Below are 18,489 nucleotides of genomic sequence, written 5' to 3' on the forward strand. Positions count from 1 at the left end.
TTTCAAACAGTCGCTAATGCTCTTTATAACACTAAATGAAGAAATTTGGAGGAATCCCGACATCCGTGAAGTAAGGTTTACTCACAGAACGGAGTGAAGATCTACTGTACTCTATATAACCCACAATTGTTGGGTTAATAACATGGCCTTTTATACTGCTACCGTGGCATTTTTCATAGTGAACTTTTGAAACTTGCTTCCGCTGTTTAATACGAAACAAAGGGAGGAAGCCCGGGATGTGCTCATTTACCAAGCAGCTAGCTAGCGCTTGCCAAGCCAGCCGTTCCTTAACGGTTTTGAATGGAGTGCTTGCTAAAATACTTAAACCACTTGGCGATCTCTCCACAAGAAACTTGGTAAATGAACACACAGCCAATGTTCTTGAGATCCGTCCATAGATCGACTATAATCTATATATCCCAAAGATGAATGACCCTTCCTGCCACTCCCGGAGTCTGCGGGTGTACTAGTTTGCCTAAATTATACATTGTTTGCATCGATAAATGCCCAGACAAGGCAAATTGGAGCTATGCTTCGCGTGGCATGACAAGTCGCAAAAAGCTGCTGATTGGCTGTGCAAGTCTTTGTTTACTGTGATGGCTCCTGGCAAGGGATGTCAATATACCCCTATTGTTGCTTTTTTCTGACGTCTCAGCCTCACCATTCTTATGATTCCCAAAAAAATTAATTAGAGCTGCAAACAACGCAGCAAAACATGGGACTGGGGCCACAGGCTTCCTGGTTCCATAATATTGATGGAATTTGGGTTGAGAGATTTCCTTGGGAATGAGTGTTGTTTTCGTAGCTAATGCAAGCCATGCGACTTTGTGAAGCTTTAATGTCTCATGTTCATGTACATGCATGGCAGGTGGTGGAATGCATCTCTCAGGGACGGGTCCTGCAGCGCCCTCGGACGTGTCCTAAAGACGTCTATGACCTGATGCTGGGCTGCTGGCAGCAGGAACCGCAGCAGCGCCTGCACATCCGACACATCCTCGATTGCCTGCAGGAACTCGCAAAATCCTCACCCCTCTACCTCGACGTCATCCAGTAATTTCCTGACCCGTGTCCAGCCCACTCACATCGTCCCCGGCTCCAACCCTTAGGCTTCTGTCCGACTGTTACCATCTGGCAGACTTGGGCTAACTGTTGTTCCCCAAACCTTGTACAAGCATTGCCTTATTTGTTTCTGAGCCTTCAGTGTACCATTACTTCATTGACATGTGTGTTGTCAAGTGGACCAAAATGGTGGCAATGGCTAAGGAGAGACCCCCCCCCCCCCCTCAGCCCCCAAAGCTACATGTCAAACATATTTCATAAGCTGGGCTCCCTTCCCCATTTCCAAGGTGCTACTAATTACAATGTTCAATTAACACACATGTGATAGCTTTTACTCTCTTGTGGATCACCACCTGCTTTAAGCCATATACCGATCAAACTGTCCACAACTTCCTTGCTCTAGAGGGCAGCTTGTAAAAGATGAAGAAAAGACTCTATGTAAATATAACGAAGAAGAAGAAGCTGAAGAGGAAGAAGAAGATGAATATTGTAAACCCTTGTGGATGCAAAATTTTGTGTTTACAATAATCTGAATATGTCATATAAATCTAAACAATAATATATATATATTTAACTTAAGGCTCCTTTAACCTGAGGCTTCTAAGATAGTTTTGAACTAAGCTACACAAATACAAACCTAGACTGGCAATTGAAGCTTCAAAAAACGTATTTATTATAATAATTATATGCATTTATTACGTACAACCAGGCACTTTATTTTCAATTTTAGATATTGTGGTGACTTGTTGGGGTTGGATGGTGTGATGGTGTGATGAGGGATGGTAGAGATAGTCGGTGTTCACGAGACGAACTCGAGTGGCTTGATGGCCTTTATGGGATTTGCAAAGGAGAGGTACCACCAAATGATTAAATATTGCACATACAAGTACAGTATTATTTATTATTATTATATTTTACAGTATTTATACAAAATATTTGGGGGCCATCTATATATTATTGATGCAAGTATGGCAGAAATCTTTACCGCACCGTTCCTCCATCGCACCCAGCACTCCTCCGAGCCTATGTAATAAATATATGGCCCCTTTGGCAACATATAAGAAGTTAGTATTACATATTGTGATGTCAATATTTCACGATATTTTAGTTTGTATGGATTGGTTTCCAGCTGCCAATCATGCCATGAAGTGGTGCGGTGCGTGTACGACATAAATGTGCAGAGCTGGAACTTTGCCTTGGTGCATCTGTCCCTGGTCGTGAAGAAAACATCTCATCGGCCTACCCAGACCTGCTTATTAAGGGTTCACGAATGGCTGCTCTGTCTAAGTTGTGTAACAAGATGTCGACAATATAATTGTGATGCAAGAAAACACAAAAAAAAAGCATATGTTTGAGACATGAAGAGTCACATGCCTTCAATGTCACAGTTTCACTTGAAGAGGACAACATAAACTCCATAGATGCAGAGTGAGACAACTTGCATGTGAAACAGCTTAACCTCTCTGGATGGTGTTTGTATACATTGTATATTCAGGGCTGTAAACTCTGGCCTATCTATGTGGGAATGTGTATTTCCATACCATATTTTTCCTCACAATCCTGTGCTAAATCTTCACAATGTATGTTTGCCTCAAATCAAAGAATTGTTGCATTACAAAGTGCAGGTGAGGTTAGCTTGCATTTTACTTAACTCAAGGTAGGTCTTGTGATATAATAGCCTCCTGTACATGCAAATGTGGATTTCTGTGTAGCCAGAAAGTGGCTGCCCTTGGCAAATCATTACAGTAAAACATTTCCTTGTTCTGTACTCCACACTTTTGTTCATTCTGCACGATTCATCTTACAAGAACGGATGTCCACTTTTTATACTAATGGCACATTTGGTTATATATCCAGGGAAACTGCCTCAAGTATATAAACTTCCTTCTGTACGCCACAATTTGTCTCCCATACAGGCACACATTGTCTTCCATACGGGCACACATTGTCTCCAATACAGGCACTCGTTGTCTCCCATACGGGCACACATTGTCTCCCATACGGGCACACATTGTCTCCCATACGGGCACTCGTTGTCTCCCATACGGGCACTCGTTGTCTCCCAGACGGGCACACGTTGTCTTCCAGACGGGCACACGTTGTCTTCCAGTTGGGTACACGTTGTCTCCCATACGAGCACAAATTACCTCCCATACCGGCACAAAATTTCTCAGAGGGAACAAATTGCCTCGCATCGAGGAAAATAATACCTGCCTACTGTGGGGCCCACATTGCCTCTGGTACACTGGTACAGCCACAAGCTGCTTCAGGTAGGCAGTGCACTACCCTTATTTTCAGTGAAATAATCATGTGGCTTGCACTGATGAAAATTTCCATGTGTAATTCCCCCACCAAATGTATATGTGTATATATATATATATATATATATATATACATATATATATATATATACACATATATATATACATACATATATATATATATATATATATATATATATATATATCTATATATATATATATATATATATATCTATATATATATATATATATATATATATATATATATATATATATATATATATATATATATATATATATATACATATATATATATATACACACATATATATATATATATAGATATATGTACATATATATATACATATATATATATTGTTACAGACGTGGCTTAGATGTTATTTTACCGAGCGGTTTTGGGATGACCACGTCTGCACAAGTTACCGATTATACTCGAAGTTGACTAGTCGCGCTATGCTAGGTCAATGAAAGAACAGACACACGGCTGGGTTTCAAATGACACGACTCCCAGGGTTCAGTTCTCAAGACCTCCGGAGGAGATTATATTCGTTACGGAAGGTCAGATTACAGGGACGAGAGGGACAGCAAAGGAAGATAGGCACTTAAACACAACCTTATATTAACCCCAACAGACGACAGGTAAACGGGACAAGGCTGACTCACACGGGGGTTGATGGCAGGAAAGCGGTTGTCGATGGCTCCAGGTGCACCTGGGCTCAGGGCAGGATCGACCCGGTCCGGTCCAGAGATGCGGAAGGTTGCACAGCGCTCGAGGTGGCGTCTTTTCGTCTCAAGCTGGGGGCGCATCTGACGTCACATCCGGCGCGGGGCCGCGTATATCCGGCGGGGAGTGACACGCCCTCGGCTCGTTAGCTCCGCCTCGTGGAATCGGCATGTTGCTTCTCATTGGGTGCGTGCGGGGGGGGTTACCGGCTCCGCCCTTGACGAGGAGCTGACAAGGAGCCCCTTTGTGGTAACCCCGTGGAGCGCATGGTCTGGAGCGCGTTGTCTGGAGCGCATTGTCGATGGCGGCTAACCGAGCCGGTGGGAGGACGCACACTCCCCCCCGCGCAGCGCCGTGCCCCTCTGTTGTTGTAGACGGGGAAGAAGATGGGAGGAGGTATGGGAAAGGTCCTAAACTCACTACTGGTGCCATATAATCACATTCTGGTGCAACGAAGAGTCATAATTAATGGAAACGAGGCCTTAACTGACATAGACTAAGAATAACTAGCAAGATGTCCGAAAGTGGTCTACGTGTGGTGCGGTGGACCTGGGCACGACATTTAATGGGGGAAAAAGGGGAAGGTCGGCTCTACTGATTGTTGTTTACAGACAATGGGACTAGGGAATGGGGGATTGGGGATAGTTGGGGAGTATTGGGGAAAATAGGGGAATATTTACAAGCGGATATGGAGGCCAAATTCCATATTCGCAACATTGCACCCTTCTCTACCCTCGGGGCGTCCCGACCCGATAAATTTTTACCTACTTTAGTGTGGCACGCAATGTAGTTCCCTCTACTATTAACTCTACCCTGAGTGCGACAGTTTTACAGATATTCACGAATGAGTAAATATGTCCCCCTGCGACGTTGCACCCTTCTCCTCACAGAAACACACCCACAGGATAACCGAATCCGGAAAGAATTCTCAAACTAAACATACAGCCGGTAGGGGGCATTATTTACACAAGACTACGCTGATATTTACACTACGATCCAGGACCTGTTTTTGGAGGAACACATGCAGATGTTATGCATAGAGAGAGCACGCATGCTCGCATCGATACACCAACCCACGAGTGCTCTGTGGCCGACGGCCTTTAATAACGTGCAGAGCACCCCTTCCAAGCATCAAGCACCACCCCATCACACAGTGAGCACCATCCGGTGCACCAATAAAGTGTTTATAAATCATTGTGTGGTGTCGCAGCCGGCCGATGTTCTGCCGCTGGTCTTGCCTTCGTGTGGTGCACTTGGCCTTCTTACTTCTTTTCAAAAATAAAGAAAGGCGCCAACCGCGTCCATTTCTGTATTTTGGCCTTCAGTGGTGTCAACTATAAGTGGTTCACCTGTTTGGCATAGGTGCCACGTTGACCCATAGGTCCTTCCACGGGTGGTGCTTGGCCGCAAAAGAACTGCGGTCCATTGTGGGTGGCCACAAACATTGCGGTCCGTATGGTGTATCGATCCAAGCAGCAAGCAGCGAAAGTGCAGGCCTACAACTGCGTAGCCAGCACCGCTCTCTCCTCTCTCTCTACCCCAAAGCCAGATCCTCGGAGGTGGGAGACAAAAGAAGAAGACAAGTGAGTAAGGTGGTAAGGGCGCAAAAGTGCACGCAATACAAGATGATGCACACTGGGGGCACATGGGAACCAGGTGAGACAGGTACGTTCCTATCGTACGCCCCCCCCCCCACCAGGTAACCTACATGGCCCCTCCCTTACCCGTTACTGCATCCACAAAACACAACACTACCCATAAACATCTACTTTACAAATCAACAAACATCCCTACTGTCTTCCCCGTTCCTCCCATAAACCAAATTCGTCTTCTCTCCCTCCTAACCAATCAAATTTGCCATTTTCAACTCTCATCAAAATTTGCCATTTTCAACTCAACATCAAAATTTGCCATTACCAATTCATCATCAGTCCCTCCTAGGAAGGGAGAGATGGAATCACCCCAATGTCTCATCCACGTCGTGATGCGTCTCACAAATCCACAGCAATCTCATTTCCTGCTACAAACCAAGAAAACACAGGTGTGGAGTCATCATCATCACCTCAGGTAAGTGGCTGCGTATGGTGCGACAGGTTCATCAATCCTAACTATCTCCTAAATGACTTTAACAACTTTACACTACCCGGGGTCTTTCTCCGGCCAAACCATTGGCCCTCTTACACTATGGGTTCTAAAAACCAATTCCCATTGGCCAAACTGTGGTGCTCTTCAATTTGGGGTCTCACTCCCCCCGATTCATCTCCCGGTGCCCTCGCACAATTTCTGGGCTGTGGCGTGTACCTCTCCCAGCGGGTCTACCCACCTGCACACCTCCACCACTGCAGTTGCCTCCGAGCTTACCTGCTCCTTACCCTAACCTAACTACCAGGGGAAGGCCCTCTGGCACTCTCCCCACTCGGTGCCCTCTCTGGCACTGGGCTACTCGGGTCCATCCTCCGGATCCTCGGGCCCCATCCACAACTCTACCGGCTCCCAGAGCCCACCTGCGGCCTCACCTGGCCGACATCCTCACAGTGGTGGAGTGCCCAACCAACTACACACACTAACAGGCTACACGCCCCGCCATTTCCACAACACTAATGCACCCATTCACAACACCATTCTGCAACCGCACCACAAATGCCAATATCCAACCACAACTTACCTATACCCTCTACCTAACACTTACACTACCCGCCCCGGGTATTCGTGAAAGGGGTCCACTCTTCCCCCATCCACACCTTCGCACCATGCACACCACTCCATACCACTTACTCCAACTCTCTCCACACACCTGTACTTGCACACCTGTGCTCTCACACTTGGTGCCACCTGCACCCTTCTCTCCCCAAGCGCATTCGCGCTGATCCACACACTCACTACTCATACACTGCTCCACACACCTGTCCAATTGCACACCTGTGCAATCACACCTGTTCCATCCTCACACACACGGCATCATCTCAGCTAACTACTCCCTTCTGAAACTTGCGCTTCCCAGTCGTCCCTTTAAACTATTGCGCTCCCACGTCATTATCATCCACACTAATCTACCTGCGTCCCCACTACAGGTATCAGTCACTAACTAACCTTAACGTTACCTAAGGTCATCTTCTCTAGATCCCTACACACAATATCCTAACCCACCCGGGCTAGTTTTCACTGCCATACACCCCATAAGCTATTGCTCCTTTGCCCCCCACATGGGAAGGATGGTGGATTTGCCATCCCACCACATCGGGGGTCTCTCACTACCAATTTTGCACATCAAATTTCAATAAATCAAAAATTTGCCAATCACTGCCCATCATCTGCCAATCACTACTGCCAATCCCTTGCCAATCATCAAATTTTGTTTTTCTCCAATTTTGGGTCCAAAACACTAACCTCATCACCCAGTCGACTCACTAATACCTCTCGGTGCGCCAATCCCTGTCCAAAGCCCGGCTTCGTAAAGCCAAGCAATGGATGCTGGTTGTTTTGTGCCAGCGGCTGGATGCGTCCGGCACTCGGTGCAGGGACGGGGGCTTACCCGGGCCGAGATCCCAGGCATCACCTCGGCGTGGAGCCATCCAATGTCCCGATCTCGACCTGCCGGCACGTCTCAACAAAACGTGGTCGCCATAACGACCCTTCCTATCGGGCTGCCAGCTCCGCCTAGTGGAGCCTGGACGCGGCCGTTCAAAGCGAGGCCCGGCACGCACCGAGGGCCTGCTTCGGCTAAAAGTCGCTCTAACCTCTAACCCGTGTGACGTCGATGCTTCACCTGGACGCTTACACCCCGCAGCCCGTTCCTTGCTCACACATCCAGCTGTGCCCATGCTCCTCGTACCCTTCCTTACACACCCAGGTACACCCATTCCACTCACAGCCTTGGTCACACACCTGACCACCGAACACTTTGGCACACATTCGTTGCTCGCACACCTCACCAATACACCGCTTCGCGCCCCCTCCTCGGTCACCTCCTCTGTGACAATCACAGGTGTGCCCTCATTCGCACACCCAACCATGTGCCTCACCACCAACTCCAGCGTGCATTCCCACTCACGCTCTACCATTCCAGGTGTGCATCCTTCCATCCCAGGTGTACATCCTCGCTCACCTGTCACAACCAACTCACTCTCCTTGTCACTCTCAATACTCTCACCACCACTCTTGACAACGCACTCACCCTTACTCTTGACAGCGCACTCTTTCCTCGTGCACCTGTCCGTCACACACCTTTCTCGCGCACACTCTCCCGTTACACCCTCTGTAACACTCACCACAGGTGGACACTCTTCCTTACTTCTGACAGCGCACTCTTTCCTCATGCACCTGTCCGTCACACACCTTTCTCGCGCACACTCTCCCGTCACACCCTCTGTAACACTCACCACACCACGCTTCCATGTGCTCCCTCGCACACGCGCTACGACCGACTCACTCTCGCCAGCACCCTCACTCCTTGGCACGCACTTTTTCCTCACACACCCCAGAGTCGGACTTTCTCGCACACCTCCTTTTTCGCACACCAGACCTGTCGCACACTTCACCAACGGCCTCTCACGAACACCCGGGTCCATCTCGACCCCCAAGCTTCTTAAATCACCTGGCGCATCATACGCACGACCATATTGGTCACCACTTACACCGGGTCCTCTTCCTCTTCGCTTCTCCTCCATCACCTGCGAATCCCTCATCCGGTTAATGAGCACATCATCACGATCCAAACACAGACTTTGGACCAATTCTTTTATCTCCTCTTTTATCTCTTTCTTATCCCCTCTCCGTCGCTTCTTAATTTCGCTCATCCCTTCTTCCACTTCTTCTAATTTGTGCTTCACCTCTTTTATTCCCCGGTACGTCTCCTCAAGCTCATCCTCTAAGGCTACCTTGACCGTTTCCAGGTGCGTCCTCACCTGCCGGTCCTTCGTCTCCATTACCTCTATCACCTCGTCCAACCTCGTTGTCAGTCCCTCACGTACCATCTGACATTCCCTCTTTGTCGCTATCAAGTCGTTTTTTATGTCGTTTTGTGTCGCTTTTAAACCTCCTAATACCGCAGTGTTCCTTTGAACCTGCTCCACTAACTCCGTTTGTCCCACCGTCAGCTGCTCCACCTCCTGCGTCAGGTCCTCTATGCCCCCTTGCAATTTTACAGTCCCCTTTCTCACCTCCTTCTCCATGTGCTCCTTACAGTGCCTCACCTCCTCGCGCACTCCTCCGACCTCCTCACTCACTCCTCTCCTGATCTCCTCTCCCATCACTTGCATCTCCTGCCCAGATGCCACCCTCATCTGCTCCATTTCCTCCCTGTGAGCATCCAGTTTGGTTTCTACCCCCATTCTGACCCCCTCTATCTGCTGCCCCATTTGGTTAACTTCCCTTTCCGCTTGGTCCCTCATGTCCCTCAATTTGCCTTCCATGGTGTTTTCTAACCCCTCTAACCCTTTTTGCATCCCTTCCATTTGATTCTCTTGAGCGGCCATTCTGTTTTCAACCCCCGTTAACCCCTCCTGTATTTCCCCTAATCTATCGTCTAATTTCCCAAATTTCATGTCTAATCCCTTAAAATTATTGTCTAATCCCTTAAAATTATTGTCTAATCCCTTAAAATTATTGTCTAATCCCTCACTGGTACCCCTCGCTTCGTCCCTCATTACCCCTATTTTGCCCTCCAATCGCTCACCCTGAGCATCCATCCGGTTCCCCATTACCCCCATTTGGTCCTCCAATCGCTCACCCTGAGCATCCATCCGGTTCCCCAACCGCTCACCCAATCGCTCAATTTGGCTCTCCATACTCATCTGTACAGCTGCCTGTAACTGCGCAATGAGGGCCTGCATGTCAATCGGCTGCATGTTAAAGCCCGTTGATACAGCGGCCTCGGCTACCACGCGCTCTTGCGAGGCGCCATTTTGCGCGCCCGCTACTTCGTGCGTGACGGCGCTATTTTGCGAACCTGCCGCCCTCACTGCTTCGCTCTCCTCTTGTCCCTCAATTTGGTCCTGGATCGACCCTACCTCACTCTCCTTTACCGGACCCCAGCTGTCTTGATCCGCCATAGCGCGACTTTCAAAATTCGGTTTTTTTTTTTTTTTTTCGTAAAACAAATTCAAATTTCGCCGTTATAATTTCGCGCGGGAAACGCGCTCCGAATCGATTCTACTTGTTACAAATTTGGGCCTAATAACGCGCGGGAAACGCGCTCCGAATCGATTCTACTTGTTACAAATTTGGGCCTAATAAATTTAGTCCCGGGTTCGAATTCCACTCCTCGACACCAATTGTTACAGACGTGGCTTAGATGTTATTTTACCGAGCGGTTTTGGGATGACCACGTCTGCACAAGTTACCGATTATACTCGAAGTTGACTAGTCGCGCTATGCTAGGTCAATGAAAGAACAGACACACGGCTGGGTTTCAAATGACACGACTCCCAGGGTTCAGTTCTCAAGACCTCCGGAGGAGATTATATTCGTTACAGAAGGTCAGATTACAGGGACGAGAGGGACAGCAAAGGAAGATAGGCACTTAAACACAACCTTATATTAACCCCAACAGACGACAGGTAAACGGGACAAGGCTGACTCACACGGGGGTTGATGGCAGGAAAGCGGTTGTCGATGGCTCCAGGTGCACCTGGGCTCAGGGCAGGATCGACCCGGTCCGGTCCAGAGATGCGGAAGGTTGCACAGCGCTCGAGGTGGCGTCTTTTCGTCTCAAGCTGGGGGCGCATCTGACGTCACATCCGGCGCGGGGCCGCGTATATCCGGCGGGGAGTGACACGCCCTCGGCTCGTTAGCTCCGCCTCGTGGAATCGGCACGTTGCTTCTCATTGGGTGCGTGCGGGGGGGTTACCGGCTCCGCCCTTGACGAGGAGCTGACAAGGAGCCCCTTTGTGGTAACCCCGTGGAGCGCATGGTCTGGAGCGCGTTGTCTGGAGCGCATTGTCGATGGCGGCTAACCGAGCCGGTGGGAGGACGCACACTCCCCCCCGCGCAGCGCCGTGCCCCTCTGTTGTTGTAGACGGGGAAGAAGATGGGAGGAGGTATGGGAAAGGTCCTAAACTCACTACTGGTGCCATATAATCACATTCTGGTGCAACGAAGAGTCATAATTAATGGAAACGAGGCCTTAACTGACATAGACTAAGAATAACTAGCAAGATGTCCGAAAGTGGTCTACGTGTGGTGCGGTGGACCTGGGCACGACATTTAATGGGGGAAAAAGGGGAAGGTCGGCTCTACTGATTGTTGTTTACAGACAATGGGACTAGGGAATGGGGGATTGGGGATAGTTGGGGAGTATTGGGGAAAATAGGGGAATATTTACAAGCGGATATGGAGGCCAAATTCCATATTCGCAACAATATATATATATATATATATATATATATATATATATATATATATATATATATATATATATATATATATATATATTGTTGTGGATATGAGGACTGCATATATATTTTTTTATTGTGTGCTGTATGATTATTATTATTGTTGTTGTGCTGTGCCTCCTGCCTCCGGAGCTGTGTAAGATCAAAAGGGCGTCCCATAGTCCACAAGCATACACGTCAGCCAATCATAGGATATTCATGTTCGATAGTTATATCTTATTCTGTGTTTTAAGATGAGGCTGTGTCTCCCATTAATTGAAATACTCCATTGCACCAGTGAAAGAGAATAGATCCCCTTCCATTCCCATCCCCAAAAATCCCCATTTCCTTCACATCCCCCCTTTCGTGATTGCCGACCCTCGATTGCCATATTACATCCCCTCTCGTCACCGCTGAGCCCTCGATTGCCCATATTACCTCCGATCCAATTGCCGCCATTGACCACGAGGCAGGGTTGGGGGAAGGAAGGCGTTTCCCCACCTCGTCAGAGAGGGGAGGAGTGAACCAGCCCCGCTCGACCAACCATGAGCCAGGGGTTTGGCTACAGAGGGCGGAGGAAGAGCGGCCGGGGAGGTTCGCAAAGGTTGAGGGGCGGGGGCCTATATAACCCAAGGCAGGGGTGTGGCCAGGAGAGATGCGTTTTTACAGAGGAGAGCACTGAGCAGAAGACAGAAAGGCCTGGAGTTGGACTTTGAGTTGGTCTGAGTTGGTTGGGAGTCGGTCGTCAAGTGCAGAGTGGTGAGGAGTCAGTCAGTAGAGGTGGTGGTCAAGTGGTTGCGTTGGTTGCGGTGAGGAGTCGGTGGTAAAGAGTGAGGGACCAAGAAAGAGAGAGAAAGAGTCCTGAAGCAAGAGAGGAAGTTGTTGGACTGGGTGGGAAGGAAGGAGAGAGAACCCGTCACACCAATCCCCCAAGCTCCGCGTTGGCTCCACCAAGCGTTCAGCTCCACCAAGCGTTCAGCTCCACCAAGCTCCGTGTTGGCTCCACCAAGCTCCGTGTTGGCTCCACCAAGCTCCGTGTTGGCTCCACCAAGCGTGCACCTCCAGCCGTCCACCTTCTGCCATTCCTGGCATTCCCCGAGTGAGTCAGTGTCTTTGTTTGTGCTGTCCTGGGTAGTTAAGTCAAGTCTGCATAAGCTAATCATTTTCACTGTGTCACCTGCGTCTCATGTGCCTGTAAATAAACGTGCCTGCTTTCTTCTTGCTTATGTGTGTAAATAGTAAATAAATTTAGTAGTATTTCCAACTTCTTTGCCTTCGTTTTCCTCTTTGCATTGCGTCGTTTTCGTCTTTTCCCTCATTGAGCAGCTGGGGTGCGATACGGCCAAAGTCTGGGTGAATCGGGTGAGTTTTGTTAGGTCGCGGTCTTACACCACCGCTCGGTCTATAACATCTAACCGCGATCTATAACAATATATATATATACAGTATATATATATATATATATATATATATATATATATATATATATACAGTATATATATATATATATATATATATATATATACAGTATCTATCTATAATTCCAGCAATCTCTGTGTGTGTGTGTGTCTGTCTGTGTGTCTGTGACCGCTGTTTCTCGACAACCACGGGTCCGATATACTTGAAACTTGCCAGGTATATTGCTGGGGACCCGAGGATGTGCCTTTTCAAGGTTTCATATTAATCGGACAATTACTTACCGAGCGATGTCCAAAAAACGATTCAACCAATCAGAGAGCAGCGAACTAGCGCGTGTGCCGAACGTGGCGGACACACTCTGCCTCGGATGGCACATTTGAGAGCGTATTCATTTATTTCACGTTTGCAAAGTATGTTGGCGCTATGTTGGCGTTAAACGATGTTTTAAAACTAATAAAAACGAATTTGCGATTCATTCGCTTTCCTGCGCGTTTGTGTACGCGATGGCGATTTCTTTACCAAACTCCGGAAGCCGTTCGCTTTGGACCGAACCATTTCATGTAAATAGAGGGGGGGGTTCTGTGGTCGTTGCGAATGGACCAAACCATTCATGTAAATAGAGGGGGGGGATTGTCACTGTACTCGCAAGCCGTTCGCCGTTCGCTTTGGCGTTGCGAATGGACCAAACCATTTCATGTAAATAGAGGGGGGGGATATAATTTTAGATAGATATATAGTACGGGCATATATATAGTACGGGCATGCCCTAGTATATATAATCGGGAGATTAAATAAGACGCGGACGTAGTATATATATATATATATATATATCTATCTATAATTCCACTAATCTCTGTGTGTATGTTTGTATGTATGTATGTATGTATGTATGTATGTTTGTATGTTTGTCTGTGACCGCTGTTTATCGACAACTACCGGTCCGATATACTTGAAACTTGCCAGGTATATTGCTGGGGACCCGAGGATGTGCCTTTTCAAGGTTTCATATTAATCGGAGAAGTAGTTACCGAGCTATGTCCAAAAAACGATTCAACCAATCAGAGAGCAGCGAGCTATCACGTGTGCCGAACGTGGCGAACAGACTCTGCCTCGGACGGCACATTTGAGAGCGTATTCATTTATTTCACGTTGGAAAACTATGTTGCCGTTAAACTATGTTTTAAAACTAATTAAAACTAATTTGCGATTCATCGTAACTGCGATTTGCGACCTTCCGGACAGTGAAGACTTCACTTCCGGCAGCCAATCACAGAACGCTTTGTTGCGTAGGCGTGGCCGATGTGAGAGCGAGCCGAGCCCAGCGCGTGCGCCATTACGGTTCGTAATTCGATTTCTTCCGGAGAAAATAATAATTTCTCGATTTCTTATGCGCATTATTTCTCCCAATTCAGTCAGAGCGAAGGGCGGAAGCGAAGAGCATTGTTTTTTTTGTTTACGGGCGTACGGGCGTACGGGCGGGGTAGAGCGTACGGGTAGCGTTTTTTTTTTTTTTTGGCAAGGAACGGGCACCCACGTACGGGCATGCCCTAGTATATATAATCGGGAGATTAAATAAGACGCGGACGTAGCTTCAGGACGGACGATCTTTGATTCTTGACAAGCTTTTGACCAACAAAGGTCTTCCTCTTAGTCTACAGAAACAATAGGCATGTATATCAGACAAGTATGCACAGTGATATGTGTGTAAGATGTGTGATATGTGTAGAAGATGCATACAAAAAGAAGCGCCACACTAAAGCTCACTCACCATCCCAAAGTTCAGCGGAAGTGAAGCGCAGCTTACAGTTATCGTTCACGTTACAGTTTGTGCACGTGCATATACAAATATATTGTTACTGATCGCGGATTAAGATGTTATTTACCGAGCGGTGGTATTGCCGCGACCGTTACAGGATCCCTGACTCACCCGATTCACCCAGAACTTTGGCCGGATCGCACCACAGCTGCTCAATGAGGGGAAAAGACTAAAACGACGAATGCAAAGAGGAAAAGGAATAAAACGAATAGACGGACAGAAGAGTAATTGGATTTATTATTTACACAAGCAAAAAGGAGCAATCAAGGTTTATTTACAACACATAAGACGCAGGTGACACAGTGCAAATTTTAGCTTACCTACAGACTTAATTAAATACCCAGGGACAGAACAAACAAAACAAACTCACGTACACAAGAAGGGTGGAAAGGCAGGAGGTGGATGGCTGGAGGGAGAGGAAAGGTCCAAGGGGGTCCTGCAGCTCAACCGGCGCGTTTAGCAGCCGCCGTTCCTTTACGGTCCTGCTCCAAACCGCCGTCCAGGCCCCAAGTGGCTGTGGGTGTTCTTGCTGCTGCGGCCTCCGCTGCGTTCCCAGGACTTGTCTGACTCGTTGGTCCAAACTCTCAACTCTTTCTTGGTCCCTCACTCTTTACCACCGACTCCTCACCGCAACCAACGCAACCAACTGACCACCGACTCTACTGACTGACTCTTCACCACTCTCCACTTGACGACCGACTCTCAACCAACTCAGACCAACTCACGACTCACTTCCGTGCGCGCCTTTTTATAGCGCCTCCAGCGATTAAGCCGCCGGCGTTTTGGACACGCCCATCGGGGTGCTCACCTCGGCCCTGGTTGGTCGCGCGACCCTCGGGCTCCGCCCTGGATGACGACAGGCGGGCACGCCCCTCTTCCCCTCTATGACGAGGTGGAGACACGCCTTTCTTCCCCGACTCGAGCCTCGTGGTCAATGGCGGTTATTGGAGGGGAGGTAATTGAGAATCGAGGGCTCAGCAATGACGAAAGGGGATGTGACAGGAAATGGAGGTTTTGGGGATGGGAATGAAAGGGGATCTATTCTCTTTCACTGGTGCAATGGAGTACTTCAATTAATGGGAGACACAGCCTTACCCTAGAACACAGAATAAGAGATAACTATCAACAGGGGTATTCTATTACTTGGCTGACGTGTATGCTTGTGGACTAATTATGGGATGCCCTTTCACCTTTACACAGCTCCGGAGGTAGGGGGGCGCAGAATAAACAATAATAATAATAGTACAGCACACAATCAAAAAATATACAGTCCTCATATCCGCAACACTGCACCCTCCTCCTCTTAGGCACGTCCCGGGCCTACAACTTTTACTTTTAGTGTGACACGTAGGTGTAGTTCCCTCTACTTTTAACCTGACCCTGAGTGCGACAGTTTTAAAACATAAATAAATGTGTCCCGCTGCTCCATTGCACCCTGCCTAACAGACTTACGCCCACAGTTAACCGAATTGCGGAATGGTCTTCAAACTATACACTGACGGTGGGAAGCATTATTTACAATTGACGCTACTTTTATTTACAAGACTAACCCAGGACCTGTGATTGTTCTTTCTGGGGGGGAGACAGTCTGCTCTGCATCGACGCACCATGAAAGCACCCAAAAACACACCAATACATTCTCAAGCACCAATCAGTGCAGTCACCACTGTTCATCAATAAAATAAAACCAACAAACCCAAACCCTGCAGGTGTCTCTTGCTCTTCGGCTCCCTCTGCTGGTGATTATTATTTGCCTGGTGTTGTCATCTTCCCTTGCTGGCGGCCTATTTGCAATAAAAGAATGCACCTAACGTGTCCGTTTTTATTTTATTTATGGCCCACAGGGGCTGACTACGTGTGGTTCACCTGTGGGGCATCGGTGCCCTGTGGCCAAGGTCCGCCAGCAAGATTTCGGGCCCTCATGGCCGGTTCCAGCAGGGGGGGCCATGCCCCAACCCATGGGGTCCATAGGTGGTGCTCGGCCACAGACATGTGGTCCATAATGTGGTGCATCGATGCAGACAGTTGGTTCTGGGAATTTCGGGCGCATAATGGCCGACCCACGCACGCTCCCCTCGGCACCCAGTGGCGCACAGGTCATGTGGGAGACAAAAGGGGAAAGACAATTGAGCGAGGGGTAAGGTCACAAGGGTACACATCAATAAGGCAATGCAAGGCGAAATGCGTACGGAGGGCGAAGTGAGAAAGCTCGTCCCTACCGTACGTCTCCCCCCTGTCACCTACACTACCCTTGCCCTTACCCCATATGTACAAAAATCTACACCTTTACAAATTCATCACTACTGTCACGTCTTCCCCATATTTCCCCTATACCAAATTCGTCTCCACAATCCCTCTACTTCAAAATTTGCCATCACCAAATTCATCATCAATCCTCATAAGGAGGCAGAGATGGAACATCAAAGCACAATGTCACACCCACGTCATGATGCGTCTCACAATCCAAACATTTGCACAGTAAAAATAATTAAACATGGCATGGTGCGGAGTACCTGTCACCTCAGGTGAGTGGATGCAGATGGTGCGAGGAGACTTCATCCTAACTACTTTCTAAATGACATTAACACACTTTACACTACCCGGGATCTCTCCCTGCCAATCCATTGGCCAACTTACACTATGGGTTCTAAAAACCAATTCCCATTGACCAAACTGTGGTGCTTCTCAATTTGGGGTCTCACTCCCCCGATTCATCTCCCGGTGCTCTCGCACAATTTCTGGGCTGCGACGTGTAGCTCTCCCAGCAGGTCTACCCACCTGCACACCTCCACCACTGTAGTTGCCACCCGAGCTTACCTAGCTCCTCACCCTAACCTAACTAACTGGGGACAGCCCCTCCTGGCTCTGTCACCCCATGGTGCCCTCTGGCACTGGGCTACCCGGGTCCGTCCTCCGGATCCTCGGGCCCCATCCACAACAACTACTACCGGCTCCCAGAGCCCACCTGCGGCCTCACCTGGCCGACATCCTCACAGTGGTGGAGTGCCCAACCAACTACACACACTAACAGGCTACACGCCCAGCCATTTCCACAACACTAATGCACCCATCCAAAGACCATTCTTTCACCCGCACCACAGATGCCAATATCCAACCACAATTTACCTGTACCCTCTACCTAACACTTACACTACCCGCCCCGGGTATCCGTGATGGGGGTCCACTCTTCCCCCATTCACACCTTCGCACCATCCACTCCACTCCACAATTTCCACCATACTCACTCCACGACCATCCATTCCAATACTCCATTTATTCCACACTACCATTCTCCATACCTGCTGTTGCACACCTGTGCCCTCACACCTGGTGCCACCTGCACCCTCCTTTCTTCCTGGACCATTTGGTCAACACAACACGCAATCACCACTACTCCCTCATACACTGCTCCATTCACCTGTTCAGTTGCACACCTGTGCAATCACACCTGTTCAATCCTCACACACGGCATCATCTCTTCTAACTACTCCCCTCTGAAACTTGTGCTTCCCAGTCGTCCCTTTAAACTATTGCGCTCCCACGTCATTATCAACCACACTAAACTACCTGCGTCCCCACTACAGGTATCAGTCACTATCTAAACCTTAACGTTACCTAATGTCATCTTCGCTAGATCCCTATCAATATAACCAAGCCCTCCCTGGCTCGGTTGTCATAGCCACCCCATAAACTATTGCGCATTTGCCCCCACTCTTCTGTGAGGGATGCCAGCGTTGCCATCCCACCACAGCGGGGCATCTCTCACTACCATCCCCCCAGTCCTCTGACGCTACGAGCCCCCGTCGCAAGAGGTACTGG

General features: G+C 48.5%; 1 protein-coding gene across 1 annotated transcript in view; it reads left to right on the forward strand.

Moving 5' to 3' along the window:
* The window catches only part of LOC144890814 (NT-3 growth factor receptor-like), a 104,449-nt gene extending 101,622 nt beyond the window's left edge, over window positions 1-2,827 (forward strand). Inside the window, exon 17 of the mRNA XM_078772655.1 lies at window positions 869-2,827. Within this exon, the coding sequence (XP_078628781.1) occupies window positions 869-1,054 (186 nt within the window). The 3' untranslated portion in view covers window positions 1,055-2,827. The remainder of the gene's footprint in view (window positions 1-868) is intronic.
* Window positions 2,828-18,489: the final 15,662 nt, after the last annotated feature.

The sequence above is a fragment of the Myxine glutinosa genome, chromosome 2 (assembly GCF_964187855.1).
Source record: "Myxine glutinosa chromosome 2, kmMyxGlut1.1, whole genome shotgun sequence".
Taxonomy (NCBI): Eukaryota; Metazoa; Chordata; class Myxini; order Myxiniformes; family Myxinidae; genus Myxine; species Myxine glutinosa.